At 40.3% G+C, this 22,325-nt stretch overlaps 1 protein-coding gene across 4 annotated transcripts; it reads left to right on the forward strand.

The window, feature by feature from the left end:
• The first annotated feature begins 1,058 nt into the window (after positions 1 to 1,058).
• LOC149287176 (cullin-2-like) lies at positions 1,059 to 22,325 on the forward strand. 4 transcript variants are annotated; one of them, XM_089493151.1, is made up of 20 exons: positions 1,059 to 1,177; positions 2,223 to 2,325; positions 2,924 to 3,018; positions 3,940 to 4,045; positions 4,527 to 4,609; positions 5,205 to 5,364; positions 5,483 to 5,593; positions 6,099 to 6,261; positions 6,369 to 6,493; positions 6,865 to 6,972; positions 7,834 to 7,893; positions 8,576 to 8,704; positions 11,175 to 11,261; positions 11,906 to 12,058; positions 12,912 to 12,989; positions 14,588 to 14,654; positions 15,112 to 15,314; positions 16,109 to 16,210; positions 19,433 to 19,549; positions 22,194 to 22,325. In XM_089493151.1, the coding sequence occupies exons 1-20, from the start codon at positions 1,059 to 1,061 to the stop codon at positions 22,323 to 22,325; spliced, it is 2,301 nt and encodes a 766-aa protein (XP_089349277.1). The 4 variants fall into 4 exon arrangements, with proteins under 4 accessions (XP_089349277.1, XP_089349279.1, XP_089349280.1 ...); XM_089493153.1 differs by having other exon boundaries at positions 5,268 to 5,364; positions 6,351 to 6,493; XM_089493154.1 differs by having other exon boundaries at positions 5,268 to 5,364.

Genomic DNA, 22,325 nt, shown 5'->3' on the forward strand with positions numbered 1-22,325 from the left:
GTATTTTTCTTCCCCGATATTTGGGTTCTAGGAACAAACGTGAAATTAGTTGGGTTTCTGTGCACCATAGATGTTACATTGTTAAGCAGCTGAAGGAGTTGTCTCGTTGGTGTACGGGGATGATTCAAAGTGGCCATCGTATCACATTTTGTACTTGGATGCAAAGAAAATGTAGCGAGCCAACCTAGAGATACTTAGAATTTGACTGAGATTCCTCGCTAAGACCTAAGCTTACAAGAGAGTTGGCATATTAGCCAACATCTGTATAATGATAGGAAGGAACGTCGTCATCCCTGTGACCTTCTCCTATATTATATATTACTCGGTAATCGAGGCAAAAATCAAGAAAAAAGATGGATTGAACTATACGTTGCGCCAGGTCAACAAGACTCTTCTTGAAGTCTAAACTTATCGGGGGGCCTCCCTTCGTAATGCAGAGTGATGCCAGGGAGCCGAAGCTGCAGCTTGGTGATTTAGAGATGTAGTGAAAGATGAAGTTATATGTGTGTATGTATGTATGTGTGTGTGTATGTATATATATATATATATATATACCAAAAGCATTTCTCCAAGAAGACAAACTCTTTGTTTGCAGCTCAACATAGTCCGGATATGAGCCAGAATCCTGTGGTTTAGTGAACACCTCTGAACTTGTCATCAGAGATGTTTCCTGCATCAAAGGTCCCAATCTCAGATCCACAAAAGTAAAGTTTTTTTAGCATATTCCACAAAAGGTCATTAATTAGCACCGGAAGATCTGTTAGACAGTGGCCACAAAATGCAGTTTGACTGTGAGTACGTTAAAACCCTCACAGCTAAGTGGTTGGCTGAGCATTATAGGAGTTGGGGATTGTAGTCCATAGACGGCTAGAGGGAATTCAATACACAAAACGGTTGAGACGCTGTCAAGATGACTGAGTGTAAAACGATATAATATACAGACTTTTAAAGGGTTCAGATTACGTTTTGTCTGATAACGCTTCTGGGATACACCAGATGTTGTTTTGTGATCGTTAATATATTCACTTTTTTGCAGGTTTTAATATTGAACCCCCACCATGTCATTGAAGCCACGAGTAGTGGATTTTGATGAAACATGGAACAAACTTTTAACGACAATCAGAGCTGTTGTCATGTTGGATTACGTTGAAAGAGCGACCTGGAATGACCGATTCTCGTATCCTTTCCAAGGCATTGGTGATCTACAGAGAATGCGTAATATTCAATATTTCGTAGATTTAAAGGGGCAGCTGTAGCCCCTTACTTTTCCTATTTTGAAGCAGACATGCAGCTCGGTTACCCGCCTGGTGCCTGCGTCCTGATTATCTGTGCGCTCACCTTGTGCTTCCCCCTTGCAGCTGGATTTGGCAGTCTGTGCAGCCGGCACAGCCGTCCCTTTAATCTTGATTTTAAAAGTCAATGAATTTAGACGTTTTATGCGACACATAATATATTTTACTAGAATATTAATTTAATCTAGATTTTATGTGATTGCGTATTTTACGGACATTGATGATTTTCCCCTCTGTGTATCGGTGCCGCAAACTGCTTTAACTGCATCATTTAGGGATAATGATTTCAGCGGCAGCTACAGCGAAGAAAACCTCCTTATTCCCGTACTTTGAATGGAAATAGAGCTTTATCATTCGTGTAAACGCGAAGCTGCAAGGAGAGAAAAGCCTCGTTGTTCAAGATAATGAAGAAATATGATGAGACAGTGGAAATGTTGGTGTAATTACCTGTAATATAAGAGTGATGGAGATGTAAATGTTTCTGGGAGAACAACGTAGCAAACATCACATCTACCCACATGTCATCATCCGTTAATATCCTATGACATTTAGGATATTAAGATCTGGATATCGTGGAGTGTCTGGATTGCTGTTTATGGGTGTTAGAGGGGTTTCCTTTTACCTCTATTCAGAGGTAATATTCATATATTTCAATCTACGCATCTATATGTTCACTCTTGTATTTACCTTGGGCCCTGTTCTTGTCTTGACCCACCATCATTACTGGTGAGAGCAGGGGTATGGGTGGGCTGATTACCGCATGTGTATGACTGGGGCAGTTGGAAAATCGTCCCTTTAAGTAATGTCAGACACCGATTGGGGCGGTTTTTGTGGCTTCTGCCCCCTCCCTCAGACCCGCAGATCTAGCCCAGAATATACCAGAGTAGCACACAAATATGCTTCATCGTAAAATCCTTAATAGCTGCTCAGAGATATTTACGCGCTTTGTGTTGCCTATCCAGAGCCTCTTGGAGAAAGACTCTACACAGAGACAAAAATCTTCCTAGAAAACCATGTGCAACAATTACACAAGGTAAGAGCCCATGTCCTCTAAGTGCTGCATCGGCCGTTATATGGAGAAACCAGCAAAAGAGTTCCTGATGGGCCAGGGCCGCGGTGGGACATTTTCCAAACACTTTCATTGTTTAAGTTGGATATTTTCCTCTTTGTACATAACCCACAGCTCTGTATACAGTAATGTAACCCCCAGCTCTGTATACAGTTATATAGGGCAGCATTGCCGAAATCCTAGTTTTATCTCATTTTGCTTAAATAAACTCCCTTTATCTGCAGACCTGGAGGATGTCATTGTCAGTCATGTGCTATTTTGGATGACATTCGTGCTCAAGAAAACAGATAGAACACATACACATGGCTGCCATGGAGTTGCCTGAAAACTTGATATTTTGCAAAATCTAGAAAACATTAATTTATTTATTTTTTTAATTGTTTTTAATCTGATAATATTTACTGTAATAATATATCACCGTTTGTTGGGAGTTCTCTTTTTTTTTGCAGAGCACCTTTCTAGTAGATCAGTAGCGTTTGAGACTGGAATTTGTAACCGTGGTGTAAAGTTATCGGGGTATATGTATGTGATGTATGCTATGTTGTTTTTTGTTCTTCCTTAGAAAGTCTTTGAGTCGGCAGAGCAGGTTTTGGTCATGTACCACAGATACTGGGAGGAGTACAGCAGAGGAGCCGATTATATGGACTGCTTATACAGGTATTGGCAACGTCCTCCACGCTAAATCTCATTTTGTGTGAAAAGACATTTTAAATGTTTAATCTGTTCCGTAATGGTTTATTTTAGTGCGCTGTGTATTTTGCTGCAAAACGCTGTTTCGGAAATGAATTTGATCAATAGGGTGTCCCTATGGTGTAACGTTCTATACAAAGCCAACAATGTTTAAAGGGACACTCCAGCCATTACATGCACTTTAATGGATATAATGGCTGCGTGGTCACTTAACTTTTGTCTGGTCCATTTTGCAAATGCATGGGGGAGTGCAGAATCCCCCCCCAAATGTATTTGCCCCTTTCACCAGCTTCCCCAGCTAAATGCCCTGCCGGAAGTGCGTTTGGCTGAATACATCTCCGTATACTTACCCCCAGTCATACGCAGTACTGGTTCTGCTGAACACTCCATGGAGAGGTTTGTTCAGACCCCTGTGCTCATTTCCCATTGATTTCAATGAGAAATACTTAAGTTGTCAATCAGTGACAGTACATACTCCCATTGATCGCATGGGAAGTACTTTCCTGCCACTGATTGACAGCTTAAGCAGCCAATAAGTGGCAAGAAATTGCAGGTCATGGAGAAACAATCAAGATTTTGCAGCATGGATATAAATAACTTCTGTGTCCGGGAAGTGTTTTTTTTTTTCTTTCTGCGTATTAAATCATTCACAAAGGGTCATGGTTAATCAGAGTATATTGATATGTGTCATTCTGTAGTAGGGGTGTCAGGGACCCTGAACTGTCTCTTTTATTGAGCACTGAGCCCAAACACACCATTTAAAAATGAGCATCATAGGTCTGTTTCTGCTTAAAAAAATCCAGTGAAAGGTGGTTTGGTAGAAGGCCCTGGATTAGAACGTGGTGTCTGTGGATTAATGAGACCTCTACTTCTTATTGCTCTTATCAGGTATCTGAACACACAGTTTATTAAAAAGAACAAGCTGACCGAGGCTGACCTGCAGTATGGCTACGGCGGAGTGGATATGAACGAACCCCTTATGGAGATAGGAGAAGTGAGTAACTCCGTCCCAGTCCGCCATTAAATGTTCTTGATGTTTTCTTGTGTTCCAGATAATGGTTATTATATATATTGTTGTTGTTGTTCAGTGGACAGCCCCATCCTGCTCCACATGCAAGGAGGGCTAACGTAGCCCAGCATATAATATTAAATTGGTTTTAATAGTTCTGCAGCTTTTAAGGTGTATCCAGAATTTACCTGACTCCTTTTTATTGATTGGCTGGTACATTTTCTTCTGTTATTTTGCAATTGGGTCAGAATACTCAATGCCAAAATCATTACTTACCTGGTCCTAAGATAGTATTAATAAATGATTTTGAACCTCAATGTAACATACTAACAATATCTAATGTAATTTGGCTTATTGTTACGGCTGGGGTCGTTGAGTAAGAGTACCGAGGTTTGGTAATATTAATACTTGATTATATTAAGAGCGTCGGCCTTATACTGGATGTACTGTCGTTTCTTCATTGCAGTTAGCACTAGATATGTGGAGGAAATTAATGATTGAACCTCTTCAAGAGACCCTCCTTAGAATGCTTCTCAGAGAAATTAAAAGGTGAGTTTTTTTTATATATATATATATATATATATATATATATATATATATATATATATATATATATAATGTGTGTATGTGTGTGTTTATGCTGGGTGGTACTATATGTACATAATATTTGTCAGATCTTTGGTATGGTTATTAGATGTAATGTAAAGAAGTTTAATGTTAATAAGAGTGTGGTAAATAAGTAAAATAGCCTCCTATAGTAAGGACTTTTAAACATATCTTTTATTATTCCTTTTCTTATGGGTTTTCTCAGTACATGTCCCAATTTACAGTATAAAACATCCAATGCCATAGACCTTGTTCCTTGAACACCCTACTCCAGGATTCTAAATTCTCTCTCTGCTATTCTGGAACCAAATTTCATTTTAGAATGGTCAGCGCTGGCTAAGAGGGATCTGTCATTGAACTATTAACTGCCATTATTGTCAGCCCTTCTCTGCTCAGTCTAACGCTGGTTGAGGATGGTGGGAGTTGTAGTTCAGCAATAGTCTGAGGTTTTAATTTAGGCTCTCTGCTTTGAGAGATTAATCTAAAATGAATACTTGGGTGGAATTCATACTCTCCTCTTATCTACCTCATGGTTTAGGCCGATGATATATATATATATATATGACCTTAACGCTTTCTCCCCGATCGCTTTGTCTTTCAGTGATCGCTGTGGGGAAGACCCAAATCAAAAAGTAATCCACGGGGTTATTAACTCCTTTGTTCATGTTGAACAGTATAAGAAAAAATTTCCCTTAAAGGTATGCGATTGCTGGCTTTTTATTCTGTGTACGCTTGTGCAGGCACGCAGGTCGTGGCTTCTCTCTTCGTAACGCACACTGTCTGCGTATTTTTAATTCAATGTTTCTTATAATTCAGTTTTATCAAGACATTTTTGAATGGCCTTTTCTGGCTGAAACGGGGGAGTATTACAAGCAAGAAGCTTCAAATTTATTACAAGAGTCAAACTGCTCGCAGTACATGGAAAAGGTAGGCGAAGAGCTCTGGGGTTTTACTTTATCTATTGCTGATTCAGCTTTTGTAATATCTTGCAAGTTTACTTCTAGCTGCTAAATCTAGATTGAAGTATCATGGCTTTGATAAAGTGGCCCAGACATTCTAAGTAAATTCACATTTTTCAAGGGGTTTGCAAATCTACATATAAGTAATGGTAGCAATGATTGGTGAATGATTCCGAAAACTGCTTTAAAAATTTATTTATTTTTGTTAATTATTATCTTGATCTGATAATGTCCTGATTGCACAGTGTGATCATCTACAAGGTCATCATTGGGGGGGGGGGCAGTTTTGGGGCTTCTTTCCAGACGTTCCAGTTTGTGGATAAGCACACATTGCAATTAATTTCAGGACTCGTTAACAGTTACCGTTTATTTTTATCTAAGATTTTTCCACCGTTTTTTCTCGGCTGTAATGCACCCAAAAACTATGCGAATAAGTTACCTGCCAAGCTAATGCCTTTGAAATATTTGCGTAGATTTTAGGTAGATTAAAAGACGAAGAGATTCGATGTCGGAAGTATTTGCACCCCAGCTCGTATAGTAAAGTGATTCACGAATGCCAACAGCGTATGGTGGCCGACCACTTGCAGTTTCTTCACGCAGAATGTCACAATATCATCCGGCAAGAAAGGAGAAACGGTAAGCAAAATGCGTCGACCAAACCCCCGCCATAGCTGCCGGGCCATGCAACTGAGAAATTGTCTTGTGTGATGTAGACAGCGGTACAGCGTGTCTTGTGATTTCAGATATGGCCAATATGTACACCCTTCTTCGTGCCGTATCCAACGGATTACCTCACATGATTCAGGAACTCCAAAATCACATCAACGACGAAGGTCTTAGAGCTATTAGTAATCTTTCTCAGGAAAATGTAAGTACCCCCATTTTGCTTTAACATATTACCTTTCTGCCAGGTGTTCCTAAACAGGAAAAATGAGACCTTTAATCTCAAAGAGCTCAACTTTCCAAGCTTTTTTTAAACTTTTTTTTTTTTTTTATTTAAATGAAAAAAGTAATTTTTGAGCTTGATTAAATGCAAACATAAAACTTGATCTTAATCAGTACTTGCTCTTGTTTTAGACTTGGAGGCTATATGCTGATCCCATGCATGTCTAAATCCCCTCACGGTATTAGCCTCTACCACCTCTGATAGGAGGCTGTTTCATATATCTACTGCACTCGGTAAATTGGATAGCGATAAATTTTATTATTCCATTTTCTAACTTGCCTTTCTCATTTCAGATGCCAACTCAGTTTGTGGAGTCTGTCTTGGAAGTTCATAGTAAATTTGTTCAGCTCGTCAATACCGTTTTGAACGGAGATCAACATTTTATGAGTGCGCTAGACAAGGTATAGAAAGTGAATCTTACAAATGACACCGAAACTCGCATTCCAGGCTGGCTTAGCTTATTTGCAAATGAATAGGAAGCTTCAATCACATTGGCAACGCAATGAAAAATGAGATGAATAGAACCTCCGATTAGACAAGAAGTCCTATGGGGCATTTAGTACAGGAATGTAGGTCGGGATTGACAATTTGCTCCAATAACCTTCCTTTGTCTGTAGACATGGAGGCTGATATATACATTATTAATTCATTAGACCAATATGCTGCTGCCTAAAAACATTACATTAGGTATATAAAATGTTATGTACAAAATAGAATTAACAACATTTGTTGAAAAAACATATTTCTATAACCCTGAATATTTTTAACTTTTTTTCCATCGTTATGGTGCAGTGGCAGGGATTCACCACGAGGTGGCGCTCTAGTATCAGAACATGTTCATTGTTATACCAGATAACAAACTATTTGTGTAGAAAAAACAGAAGAATCAGCAATTCACCTTTATCACAAAGCAAATTAGGATGTTTTAGAATCTATAAGTTGATGTGTAGAGAAACACAGTTCCTAAGAGGGAACATTTAAACAGCAATGTATTCCTTCTTATAAAAAAAAAAAAAAAGCCTCCCTTTGGTTTTGACAAGGGATTACTAGTTTGCTCATCTACTAAACCACTGCTTTTTATTTTTTTATTATAAATTGTGCAGTAAATTAACAGCCGTTCTATGTTAACAGCCTAAGCATTCCATCTCTAAGATTAAATATAATTCTCACTTTGACTGTTCATATTACTGATCAGTAAATCGCTACGTGACATTGCCAGGAGTCCATAAACGAATGCTTTGCCTCTTGGTTTGCGTTTACAGGCCCTTACGTGTGTCGTCAATTACAGAGAGCCGAAATCTGTCTGCAAAGCACCAGAACTGGTGAGTAGTCTGTATTCCAACAGCTGTTACTGTCTTACTTCTGGTCGTTTGTCTGCTCTTATTAATTCATTACCGAGAATTCCTGGCTGCGCTCCCTGCTTTGGTTTTAGTGGTGAGAGCATTACACAACGGTCAGAATCAGAACTTTTCATTTAACACCTGCATTCTCATCCCCATGGATTTTACAGGATCTAGTAGAAGTGTCCCTATGGTTTTATAATAAATTATGACTTAACTGGTTAATATCACCTCTAGTTTTCTTATACGGTAGAAGTAAAAAGTTGTAATTGGACATCAAGGTCGCCCATCTATAGCACTAATCTCATTGAATTCCATTTTCCATTATATATATGAGAAAGTCTTGATTAAAAAAAAAACATGCATGTATTAGGTTAATGAGTTGCAGTATTTAAGTGTGAACATATGAAAATTACCATTTTAACTTAAGAGTTAAACCTTTTCCGGGGTAAAGTATTCAGTTTTTGTCTTCTTGCGCTAAACCTCTACATTTCACAGATATAATGTTACTATGCTGTCTTCCCCAAGAACATGTTTAAACTTACATAAAGCAGAGACATGGCTTGTTTTTATATATATATATATATATATAATATATATAATATATATATATATATAATATATATATAAAATAATTCATATGTACTTTTAATATTCCTTGCAGCTGGCCAAATACTGTGACAACATGCTGAAAAAATCAGCCAAGGGAATGACTGAGAGTGAAGTGGAAGACAAGCTTACGAGTTTTATCACTGTTTTCAAGTACATAGATGACAAAGATGTTTTCCAGAAGGTATGTTTTAAATTACGAGTATAAACTTCATCTTGTTTAATACTCCGGTTTTGCCAAATAAACACAATCCGTAATCCATGTTTAATTACTTCACTGCATGTGATTCTGAGTTTAACACCTTGGAGGGATGCATGGTCCCAGCTTACTATGGGATTGAGTAATAGTGTATTATTTCATCGGCTACACTGTGACAAAGCTGCCGACAAGGTATGGATTTATAGAGGAAGTAGAAATGGTTAGTCATTAGAATTTGTAGTTCACGAAGGGACGATGTTATTTCTTTCTGTGTATTATCTAGGGCTGCAACTAACGATTATTTTAATAATCGATTAGTTGGCCGATTATTTTTTCGATTAATCGATTAATCGGATAAAAAAAACAATATGCAAATTTTTTGTTTATTTAAAATAATTTAATGAACTGGATGTTAAAAAACAACTTAAAATTTACATTAACATTCTTATTTTGTTATGATGTAATAAAAAAACAATATTTTCAAAGTACAAAAACCCAAACACAATATTTATGAAACAAAATAACCCCAAACATTCTGAAAAGAGGTGGACTATTACTGTTCAAGAAACTTTGCCCCAGCCCTGGTACTTTGCACCCAGCACTTTGCACTTTGCACCCAGCACTTTGCACCCAGCCCTGGCACTTTGCACCCAGCACTTTGCCCCACCCCTGGCACTTTGCACCCGGCACTTTGCACCCAGCCCTGGCACTTGGCACCCAGCACTCAGCACTTTGCCCCACCCCTGGCACTTTGCACCCAGCACTTTGCACCCGGCACTTTGCACCCAGCCCTGGCACTTTGCACCCAGCACTCAGCACTTTGCCCCAGCCCTGGCACTTTGCACCCAGCACTTTGCACCCAGCACTTTGCACCCAGCCCTGGCACTTTGCACCCAGCACTTTGCCCCACCCCTGGCACTTTGCACCCGGCACTTTGCACCCAGCCCTGGCACTTTGCACCCAGCACTCAGCACTTTGCCCCACCCCTGGCACTTTGCACCCAGCACTTTGCACCCGGCACTTTGCACCCAGCCCTGGCACTTTGCACCCAGCACTCAGCACTTTGCCCCAGCCCTGGCACTTTGCACCCAGCACTTTGCACCCAGCACTTTGCACCCAGCACTTTGCACCCAGCCCTGGCACTTTGCACCCAGAACTTTGCACCCAGCCCTGGCACTTTGCACCCAGCCCTGGCACTTTGCACCCAGCACTTTGCACTGTGCCCCTGCACCCAGTCTCCAACTCTGCCCTGCCCCCACACTCACACCCTGCCCCCACACTCACACCCTGCACCCACTCTGCCCTGCACCCACACTCACACCCTGCCCCCACACTCACACCCTGCCCCCACACTCACACCCTGCACCCACACTCACACCCTGCACCCACTCTGCCCTGCATCCACACCCCCACTCTGCCCTGCACCCACCCTGCCCTGCACCCCCACCCCCACTCTGCCCTGCACTCAGTCTCCTACCCTGGCCTGCCCCCCCACCCCCGCGAATCGCTCTGTGCGAACGGAGCCACTCGCACAGAGCGATTCGCACAGACATGAAGAATACTTACCTCCGGAACGCGTCACATCCGTCACGCAGTGCAGAGCGTGTAGCGGAAGCAGGGAACGCTCGCGGAGGTAAGTAAAAGGAGCCAACAACGAATCGATCACTCGATTAATCGATAACGGAAATCGTCGACAACGATTTCCGTTATCGATTATTATCGATTTTATCGATTCGTTGTTTCAGCCCTAGTATTATCCATATACTTTTTTTTTTCTGGAAGTTGGCAACCATGCCCATGTTATGTCTAGTGCAGGTTGTAAGCGGTAATTATCATAGAGCCATCGTAAAGGTGTGTTATGACTCCCTAAGTCACTGCTATGGTCGCTATTATTAGCATCATTCTTTCCCTATTAAGTTCTGCCCCATCTTCATTTCTCCGTGATATCTATTTCTACACTCTTTAATAGACAGAGAGCTGTTTTTTACCGTAACAGCAGAGCTTTTATCTTAATTTGTCGCTAAACGTTGTTTTTTGCGGCTTAAGAAAATTATTTAGCGAACGTTTGCAGAGTCAGTCTTTTAAGGGTTTGGTAGAAAGAAACTTTACCTGCTGCTTCTCACATCCATCTGCCGCCTTATCCCTGGTTAACCCTTCAGAAGCCGGTCAGATCCTCACTTAGCAGTGAGGAACTGATAATGTGGAAGGTGGTGGTGAGCATTTGCGGGTAAGCCACAGGAGCTTTTATTCTACAAAGCTTACTTTTACTTTAAGTGAGGTTTGCTTAATCACTTTATGGGTCAAGAAAAAAGTTCAGTGCCGCCTCACGGACTCCGCACTGTCTGGGTTTCATTCTATCCCAAAATAATGTTTAGCGTTCAGCAAGAAGCTGTCGTTGATCTTATGCCTACTTGTTTACTTGTCCGGACTAACCTTTTTTTCTTTGTGTATGCAGTTCTACGCTAGAATGCTGGCAAAACGATTAATTCATGGTTTATCCATGTCTATGGACTCTGAGGAAACCATGATCAACAAACTAAAGGTATGTGATAGAATACTTCAGATAAAGTATGTTTTTTCTTTTCCTTTTGTAAAATCCTCCAGTTTCATAGCGTAGTGCTGCGTCATGAATGGCCGACACATTATATTATGCTGTTAATGCATGACGACCTCTTAGCCATACTATTGTCAAGCTTGATTTACCATAAAATTATCCTCAACCTGGTTATTCCTAGTTCATAGAGCACTGCCTGGAATATCCTCTATGCAGTGTGTGAGTAACTAAATGATAATTACCAAGCCTTTTACTTTTTAAATGATTATTATACACATCTATTTATCCCAGATACGTATTTTATGGGGGAAAAAAAACATTTTAGATGATTTTTCTTACCTTGTTCACCTAATTAAATAGTTCATTGGTTGATTACCCAGTATTGAGACTCTTCCATCAGTTATAAAACTTTAATAATGTGTTATTTCTTTTTTGCCAATGTAACAGGTTAAATGATTGGACATGTAAAGATTTATTTAGCACACTTGACATGCATATTGGGGTAGTTGGTAGAGTTTGTCCCTTGCCTGCCATGCCATATAATAGTTGCCCCTCCGTCCTTGGGAAATGATTTGAGTTCAATTTATTTTCGGTGTGCATTTTAAAACACTGTGATTTTCCGCTCTTCACAGCAAGCGTGCGGGTACGAGTTCACCAGCAAGCTGCATCGAATGTATACCGACATGAGCGTCAGCGCAGATCTCAACAACAAGTTCAACAACTTCATAAAAAACCAGGACACGGTGATCGACTTGGGTATCAGCTTTCAGATATATGTATTACAGGTGGGATTCAGCTCCTTGGCTTCAGTAAATGCAGCCTTCAGACACATACAGGCCCTTGTTGTATATACTGTTTCCTGCGGTGTATGTGATGCAGCATGGCTGATATAACAGTGATATAACACATTAAAGAGTGAAATAACACATATAACAGCGAAATAACAGTGCGAGAAATGTTTGTGGATTGCATTAAATTTGCCCAATGAGATATATTGTTGGCTCCGGCACAGAATGAGCACAAGTGGTTTATGATCTGTTCATTGTTTACCCTTAAACATGGTAGTTTAACATGTAGCATAACAGAGACGCAAAAAAAAAAAACATGCTTTGTGCTTACTCTTCTGGCACCCATTGAGCTAGGTTGTGATTAAAAACCATAACAATAAAATATATTTTTTAAAAAAGACAACACTTTATCCTCATTGGAGGCAATTTATATTGTGTGTTTTTATGTGTTGTATTTGTTTGATATGTATCACTTTTGGGGCTCTGGAACAGAGAGGGTAACTCTTCTGCAGTCCCAAAAGTGACATTACTCTGGCACTTTGCGGCATCTCTATCACATGCAATGTGTTGGCCCATTCCAGCTCCATTGCAGAATACTAGTAGATTGGTAATGGGGATTAAGGAAAAGAAGAGTGTTGTAAATTCAATGCCCTGGTCCAGAAGGTTGCCAGGGATTATGGGTAGTAAACCGCATGGGAGCACTGATTGCATGTCGTCCATGCTGCGATCCACTTTACACACGCATCCCGGAAAAAGTCCGTTCTTGTTTCGACGCGGCTCTCAAGCACAGCTGGAGTATAAAAGAAACCGATGCTTTATTTTCACAGCAATTGTTTTGTTTGCCTTTCAGGCGGGTGCGTGGCCCCTAACTCAAGCACCGTCCTCTACGTTTGCAATCCCCCAGGAACTGGAAAAGAGCGTACAAATGGTTAGTGGCATCGCGAGCACTTCATAACATGTCTGTACGATACTCTGTGCCACGGGACGATGCATTCTAGAAACACCCAAGAACATCCATTAGCAACTTAATTTTGATGCATAAATAAAAAATATCTCCAGTAGAAATATCTCTCAGCATGTCTTTTAACCCCTTAAGGGCCAACTCATTTTTTCTTTAAAAAAAGAAGTCATATGCCTTGAGAGTGCCCTAATGTGAACCGAAAAATCAAAACTGAACTTAAGTAAATATGTTTTTAAAGTTGGCACCCCAAAGCATTTTACTAGGGGCAATTTAACACTTTTTTTTATTCTAATTACAATTCTAATGCTAATCCGTGGCAATGATTGCAGTAACATTTAAGGCTTTTTTCCCCCCATTTTTAACACATTACAGTATTTCAGAGGTTTTCTTTCCCAGGGTACATTCAAGTATATAAACGACTTATGATTTCTACTTAGCAACATTATTTATTTATTGGTTATTTTAGAGGGTAGTGTCAGTGTCCTGTTACTGGACGGTGGAAGCGTTAGGTACAGTTAGAGGTTATGGTTAGGTTACAGGTAGCTATAGTGTTAGCGATAGGGATGATGATCATATTAGGTCACTGGCTGTACATCAGTTGAGACTCGTGAATGATCAGTAAAGGTCATGTAATTGAGGAGTGATAACATGGCAATTTATTAGGTTAATACATTGTTAAAAAATAATTATAAAATAATCAAAAGAAAACTGTCACTTACAAGTCATCTGATAAGGATAACTAAAGTGTCACCGATCAGTTATTAATTAATTTTTCTAGTAAAAAATGTTTGTTTTTTTACTCAGAATTTGTGTGTGTGTTTGGTCAGTGCAATGGTCATCCAGGTCAGTGCTGCTACTTGTGTGGGGACAGAAGAAACTTAAGGCTTTGTCCCTGAAGCTGCCTATGGGAGCTGGGATGCAGTCACCGCTAAACTGGTGATAGCAGGGTTAAGCCTGTATGACCGTTCTCATATATATATATATATATATATATATATATATATATATATATATATTATATTATATATATATTATATATATATATATATTATATATATATAATGTTTCTGTATATGTATATACATTCAACTTAAAAGTGTAAAGCCATGGACTCTTCCTTGACATAAGTTTTTGTGACATTGCTACGTATCCTGTTTCCATGACGGAGAACCAAACCCTGCGCTCTTTATTTACCCGCAAGTCCGCGCTTTGGTTTGCACGTAGAACATTTGTATAAACAAATACTTCGTGAGGGTCATGTAATGGGACTTTTCTTGCTGCCGCTGTGCCACCGGGGTGTGGACGAGGGATTCCCAGGAAAGAATTATTTTTGCCGGGTGAAGGTTGACAGGGTGTTCAATAGGAGTTTGTGTGACTCCGTTCGATGCTCTTCCTTGTGGCCAGCCATGTTTAATGTAAAAGCACTGGCCGGGGTGCGTTGAGTTTCTGGGGACTGTGGCTTTATCAGTGAATAATTTCGCTTTTTGTTTTTTGGGCTGTCATCTGACTTTTTTCTGTTTTATGTTTGTGTTGAATTTTTCTATTTTTTTTTTTTTGTTTTTCAGTTTGAATTATTTTACAACCAGCATTTCAGTGGCAGAAAGCTGACGTGGCTGCACTATCTTTGTACAGGTAATGAAAGGACTCAATGTAAAAATATTTTTTAAATATTAGTGAATACAGAGCAGCATCGGTCGTTGACTTCATTATAGGCCGCAAGCGTTTGTTCTACTCGTTGCTGCTACAACCTTTGTGTCAAGTGAACTCTGAACGCATGGTTGATAGTTAAAGGTTTTATTCCATCTACTCTGCTGAATTTTGAAGAAAAAAAATATTTAAATATTTAATCAAGTAAAATTTTGCTTCATTCAGACATTTGCTGGCAGCCTCTTATGGCTGTGATTCTAAAATAGGCACTCGGTTGTAGCCATAGAAACTTTAAATTCCCCTTAAACTTTCTGCGTTGCTCCTTTTAGAAAAGCATTTTTAAATTTTAATGGCTTGATGTGGTGGTTTTTTTTGTTTTTTTTTTGTGCGGTTTCACACTGTTTGTTATCATAAAAAATATATACTTTTCTCCGGCAAACAGGTGAGGTGAAAATGAACTACCTTTGCAAACCGTATGTAGCCATGGTCACCACGTATCAAATGGCTGTCCTGCTTGCCTTCAATAACAGCGAGAGCGTCACCTACAGAGAGCTTCAAGACAGCACGCAAATGAACGAGAAAGAGCTCACCAAAACCATCAAGTCTCTACTCGACGTCAAGATGATCAACCACGATTCCGACAAGGTGCGGGGTGGGGGGTATATGACACCTGCGGCCCTCAGCATCTCCAAAGCAAAGGGGGCCGCAGCGTCACTACATCAAAGCGGCATTGATTGCATCGTTGAGGTGGCTTAAGAACCTCTTTTTGATCAATTGCGTTGATTTCTTCTGCACCCGTTCCTACCTTTACTGGCCCGTGTAGCAGCAACATGATTGACTATAGTTCTTGTAAAAACAAACCCGCATTTTAATCCATTTAAACGCTTTGACATTCTGACGTATTCTTGATTGTCGTGTAGCCATTGATGTGAAATACGCTTGTATGGTAGCTTTATAGTGTTCTTGGAGCCATTGGTTGACTAGTGAGGATGTCTAATTTTTCGTTTCTGTTGGCTACTTGCCATTTTAGTTCTGTATCGCGCCTAACAATGCAGACATCTCTTGGAAAACATTAATTTATCTTTTCTTAGGTCTCCTGTCTCTTATACCCCCTTTGTCTTTCCCCATTTAATGTGTCCATCACATAGTCTCGTGAGCTTCAGGGTTCAAAGTCTCTCCAGTCGCTTTTTAAAGATCTGATCCAATGAGAATGTCATCGTTATGTCTTAGATGGGATGGCCAACTTAAATGATTTCTAGAACATAATTGTTGCGCAGTCCAGTGTTTTGCGAGGGAGAGGGAGGCAGATGTGGAGCTCTTATGAGGTGCTGTCAGAGAACTACTGTTATTTTTTTTTAAATGCAACTTTTTCATTTTACATAAAATGACATTTATTTCCAGCATTCATTTAATGATTAAATCTTTTATTTTCAACGCAGGAAGATGTAGACGGAGAATCCACCTTTTCGTTAAATATGACTTTCAGCAGTAAAAGAACGAAATTTAAGATCACTACACCTATGCAGAAGGAGACGCCGCAGGTAAGGGTTCATCTTGAATAAGACACATATTACAATCTCATGGATTTTTTTTACGGATGAAAGGTAGTATCTACATATAAAAGGCATGTCGCAGCGGGAGTTGACAGTCATTCTGGACAGAGCTTATAGCGAAGGTGATAGGGGGTTTGGCGCTTGCATGGAGGAGTAAAACGCTGTGGGTATGATGCCAACGGGAATTTTAGGCTCGTCGTTTAATGGCAGACGATATGCCAGTATATGTTTATAGTTTAGAACCCAATCCTTTCCCCGGACCTGCATGATTATTCATATTGTCGTTCATTTGGATTGGAATAAATTAAGTGAATAAACAAAATCTAAATTATGGGTAGTTAGGCGAATGGATTTAGGTATACTAAAAATGGTCAAGGTGCCCTGTAAGATGAATCTGTCATGACATAATGTATACAGCAGGGACTTTCCATAGGTTTACATATACATTGTGTGTCTTGTAATCTACTACAAAGCCCTATTGTCACATTGTTTAAATGTTCTATTAATCTTTATGATGTGGAAATCGGTATGTAGATGCTGCTCTCATTTCTCCTATGGAAATACATATATATAGAATATATCTCTGTCTCTGTTAAGCCCAAAAGTTCAGTAAATGAAGTATCCTCAACGCTTTATAAGATATTTAGAAACACGATTTTACTGCTGGGAAGAACAATCTAGTTTGCTTGTTTTTCCAACAGTAAAGACCTTACTAATTGGTCTGTGATCGTGTCTAATATTCAGGATAGCTTTATGCCTATCCCATGTTATGTTGGCAACCCCTTACTATATTAACCTCTGCCATATCTGCTTGGAGGCCGCTTATTTACCACCCTTCCATGGAAGTTCAGCTTTCTTACACCACATCTATGATGCTAGTATCTAGTAATAGACGATGCCCTCTAGTCGTCGCATTTCTCCTGCTTTGACATATACCGTACTTCCCTCCCGTGGTTTAAATCCCTTTACATACTTTATTATTTCCATTACACCCCCCCTGTCCATTCGCTTCCCTCAGCTTTACGTATTGAGATCTTAGTCTTTCCTGATCGTTCTTATCCCATGAACTCTATCCAGAGATCTATAAAGTCTTATGGTTTGGAGATGCGTGTAAAGCGGGTCTGTTAAGTGATTTAACTGATTAACAGCTGATTTAAAACAACATCACAACTACTGCAAAAACAGGATTAAGCCCTCACAGCTTGGAACCATCCGGATATCTGTGTTCTTTTGGGTGTGTTTCCATCGCGGAAAATCATGGTTATTTATTAAGAACACGTTCATTTCCCATATAACCGTAAATATTTACTAAATGCTAGACATTTGTCACTCTGACAGGTAAGAATATGACTTTTTAGTGGAACTCATTTTTCACTTTTAACGCCATTGATTTCTAAACTTTTTTTTCTTCTTCACTGTTTGGATTAAATTGTCATTTGACGCTGGGGGTTAAAGAAAGCCGTTAGCGGGTGCATGCGCAAACAATCCAAGATGTTTACTGCGGCGTGCATTATTATATTATCTACTGTGCCGAGCGCCAGTGAGTAGCCATGGCACGACGGCTGAGGGTTGTTGGAGTCTCTTGCTTGCCTGGCCATGGTGTACAGCTTCAGCCTTTGTCTTATTAAAGACGATGCGGGATGCAGCACGTTTTGAGCTCGACTGATATAAAGCTTAATAAAACTGCTTATCTAGCATAACTAACAGACGTTAACAACCAAAAGCGCAAGCTCTTCAGGACAACGTGCCGAGTTAGACACGACTTCTGGGCAATAAAAGTAAAGGCATAATGTCTTTCTCCTCTCCAAAAGCGGGCCAGTGCACACATGGGTGTTATTGTGTTCGAGGTGCAGAACAAATGAACTCTTTGAAGTCTCTGACCCATGACCCCTGGCAATCGGATCATTTCAGGCCGGCTCAGTCACTGCCCAGCGGCCAGCGCTGTAACGAAGTGCGGCTAGTGCCCTCCGGCTTTAATTACCACAAGGAACCTCTTCCAAAGGAGCTTGTGATTCAGTGTTTGGATTAAAGAGATGCCATCACATGTTTGGCAGACGCTAACACCGTTTCATCCGACTGAAAGCCCTTAGAAGACGAATGCGAGATAACTGCTTGGACGAGCGTTTGTACCAATTAACACGGCCAAGCTGTTTGCTAACAGCCCTTTTGCATGTTAAAAGACCATGACGGGTACTGGAAGGTGAACACGTATCACGGGCTATAGGTTTTTGCCATCCTTATTCTGTAAACCATCTCCGAGACGAGTTCTGAACAGTTCTGTGTGAAGAACCCCTTTTTCTTTTGGTACCAATAAAAGGCTCCTTGAATAACTTTGAGAGAGCAGAACTTTCTCTTGATACACCTGTAGGTTTCCCTTAACAATGTGGCCACGTTTCCGGAGCATTTAGAAGCCGTAACGATTGTAAGGAATGGAAGAGACTAGATAAACTAGTTAGCGTGTGCGTTTACTGCCAATTTCTGCGTCGGGTGGCATCACCCAGCGGGTAATAGATATTGGTGTATTGAGTCGGCTCCGGGCATGACCTAACTTGCCAGGTTTGGTTAGTTTCTGGGTCAGAGTTCATTTCAATTTTTTTTCATCTCATCAAGGGTTCACAACCCACATGTGCCGGCGAATCTATGCATTGGAGAGCAGATAGACGTTTCTCCCTGGTAGGTAACTGCGTATCCTTTGTATTGAAAAAATATAAAGGGTTTCGAAAGTTTTATAGGTGATTTTGGAGCGCTATTTATTTTTCTGTTAAGAAAGCAGTTAAGCGAGCTATTAGTTATATATTAAATAATGTTTTTAGAATGTTTCTCTAAATGTTTAAAGATAAAAGCCGGTTTACTTGCCCTTCCATGTTGACTTCCGCTTGGTCTTCGCTGCAGAACCCAGTCTCTAGCCATACAGGAGCTGGCTGTATCCACCAAAACTACCAATATGCTCCGTCATAAACATGAGTAACAAATATTGGGTTTCTCAGTTTAGATAAAAAGCCAATGAAATAATTGCTGGGAGATGACTGGTGTCCACCTTTCACAGGTCAGGGGATTTGCGTTTTGGGTCATTAGTTCGGTTTCTGCAGAGTTTATTATGGGTTTCGGAAGCCTCGCGTTCAGTAGTTTCCCAAACCGTGGGGGTATGTGCTTCCGGGTCTCTGCCATACGGCCCTTTGAAGTATATGACGTGTGCTTTCTATTCTGTAGGAGGTGGAACAGACCAGGAGTGCTGTAGATGAAGACCGCAAAATGTACCTACAAGCTGCAATCGTGCGCATCATGAAAGCCCGCAAAGTATTGCGACATAACGCCCTGATACAGGAGGTAAGGGACTTCATGGCGATTGAGCAAGGAAGACATATTCACTGTTTGTTAAGGGATAATGCTGGCGACTTTCTTCTGCTTAGTTCAACTACAGCAGATGGGTGAATGGCTGGTATAGGTTTGATCAATACATTCTATTACTTTTTCTCGAATTTAAGGTATGGTAACTTTTAAAGGATTACTAGGGATTAACTGAAATCTCACAGTGGTACTGTCTCTGCATGATTATTCCTCCCCATTAAGTATTTTCCCCTATACTGGCTGTTGACTGCTCAGACAGCCATGGTTAGGGAGGAGGAGGAAGAGGAGAGAGAGTGTCATGACTTCACTTAAATACTTTAAATGTGTATGTTTTACAATGAAAAGAGCAGTTGGTGGCCAAAATCTAAGAGCCCCAGCAGCAGCCAAGCCTCTAATACATACACATAGTACATACATATACATAGTACATATACATACACATGGTACATGAAGAAAGCATGTACTGTATCTTTCAGCAGTGGTCTAAACATTAGCTTCCCGTTAATTAGAACAGGCGTCTCATTAAGGGCTTCTGTACCAGGATCAGCCAGCAGTCGGCCGTTGGGGGTTCCAGGGAAGAGCTGTTTGTCGTATTATGTTTTCAAGCAGCCACTTTATCCATGCCCCCCCCCCCCCATACTCTAACAGAAAATCAAGCATTTATAATATAAGTTAAACCAAGAGCAGCTTCCTCGCTTACATTGTGGCTAATAAAGCGTGTTTTCTTTTTGCTGTGGCTGTTCTTTGTCTCAGTGACCTCCAAAAGGTCTTCATTTATTGAGACTCACCATCTTCAACTAGCGGCTCCATTAGTCTGGACCGGAACCCGACATGCTCCGTACCAAGAAACCGGGATAAATAGTTTTTCTCTGCTGAGCTCCTTCGCTGACGGGGTGTTTTCATCTCTAGATGGATGTTCTTTCACATCCACCAGACTGTCAGTCATACCACGGTTACAGTAAATTAGTTCATTGATCTTCCTATTTGTAATGTTTCCTCAAAGTACACCTAAGCTACTTGGCCATGTCTGCTTTATATATCGCAGCTAGGTAATTCGACATGTGGGATTCTTTACTATAAAGATTAAAGTTTTAAAATATATAACATTATACATATACATTTTTTATTTATATATATATATATGTATATAACCCTCTTGCCTCTATACGAAACCTCGAGCTGCACACAGTATATTCTGAATAATTCTACAAGCCCAGGAACTACAATTAATGTAACACAAAAGGGAGTCTAGTTTCACTGTAATTGGTGCTAAACGAGGTGACAAATCCTTGGCTTGTAACAGGCGGGTGGCCCTCTCCCTGCTCCTGCTTTGAGCCGACAGACGGATTATTGGTTTGGAGACGTGGTCAGCGTGTAATGGCCGAGTTAAATACAGATGATCCGTGTAAATCAGTTATATTGCCTGGAAAGCTTTCTGTGGCTCTTGTGATACTTTGTAAAACTGGCAACCATTAACCAAAGCAAACAATGGGTCAGTAATCATGATAGGGGAGGCCAATGACAGGGGAGTCATGCTAGTGACCCTAGGGCCAAGTTCTTTTCTCAACAAGTCAATGTGACTTTTTTATTGAGTCTGTAAAGACAAATATACAAAAGGGCAGCAAAAAATAAGCAAATTACAGTATTTTCTGCTACTAAGGTTGTGTGTAATTTTTTTTTTTTTTTTTTTACAGCAGGTGAGCAATGTATTTAACCCACGGTGCAGATGCTAAAAGAGAGGCTACTATCAGCCACGAGCTGGTTGAAAGATTTAGTAGATCAGGGCCTTCCTTCCTCTGTTGCTCCATGTGTTTGATTCTGACCAGGTCTCATCCCACGTATGGTTTGCTTTTGGCCGGCTGTAATCTTGTAATGTGATACAGCTCTGCCGGCCTTACTCTGGGCCACTCGTCCTCTACAGCTTTATGATGGCTGTAGTTTTTGTAAAAGTAAACGAGAGGTTTTCTTGTTCCCTTTAGTTCTAGTAGCATGCTTCATTGCACTGAAGGCTAATTACGTGAGTTCTGTACCACCAACCATGAAACTGCAGTTCTATTGCATGTGTGTGATTAATTGAAACCACTGAAATTTGATCTAAATACAATAGAACCAGGTGGCGTTGTGATAAATAGTGTCTGTCTTTCCTACTGTGTGTCTGGTCATTGTAAATACGCCGGTAGATTATGTTCTGGACAACCGTGTAGAAGAGCTCCTTCTAATATTTCATTCATTGCATGGCGTACACCTGAATGGACAGGTATGACCACAGCACAAGCCTTGCAGCCCATTGTAATTCTTCCATAAGAGTTATTTACTCATGTGGATTCAGATTCAAAATATAAGTATTTCTAAATCATAAATTGAGCACGCTACAATTTCTCTAGTTACTAAACTGTAGATAGAAGTTCTCGCTCATTCCATTGGGGCCTTGATGATGAAACACCGGGAATCTTGCCACAACAGAATCGTAGGGTTAATTTGCTTGAGGCAGCTTCAATTGCATTTGACGTCGAATAGCGAGAGGTCTTGGATGCCAGCTTGGGTTCCGTAGACTTTGAATTCGCTTCATAGCTTGCTGTATACAACTTAATTACAATGATACCTTTTTTGTCCCCCCTTGTAGGTCATTAGCCAGTCCAGAGCCAGATTTAACCCCAGTATCAGCATGATTAAGAAGTGCATCGAAGTCCTTATAGACAAACAGTACATTGAGAGAAGCCAAGCCTCTGCAGATGAATACAGTTATGTAGCATGA

The sequence above is a fragment of the Sceloporus occidentalis genome, unplaced genomic scaffold, assembly GCF_023333645.1.
Source record: "Sceloporus occidentalis isolate IW3139 unplaced genomic scaffold, rSceOcc1.0.p SCAF_63, whole genome shotgun sequence".
Taxonomy (NCBI): Eukaryota; Metazoa; Chordata; class Lepidosauria; order Squamata; family Phrynosomatidae; genus Sceloporus; species Sceloporus occidentalis.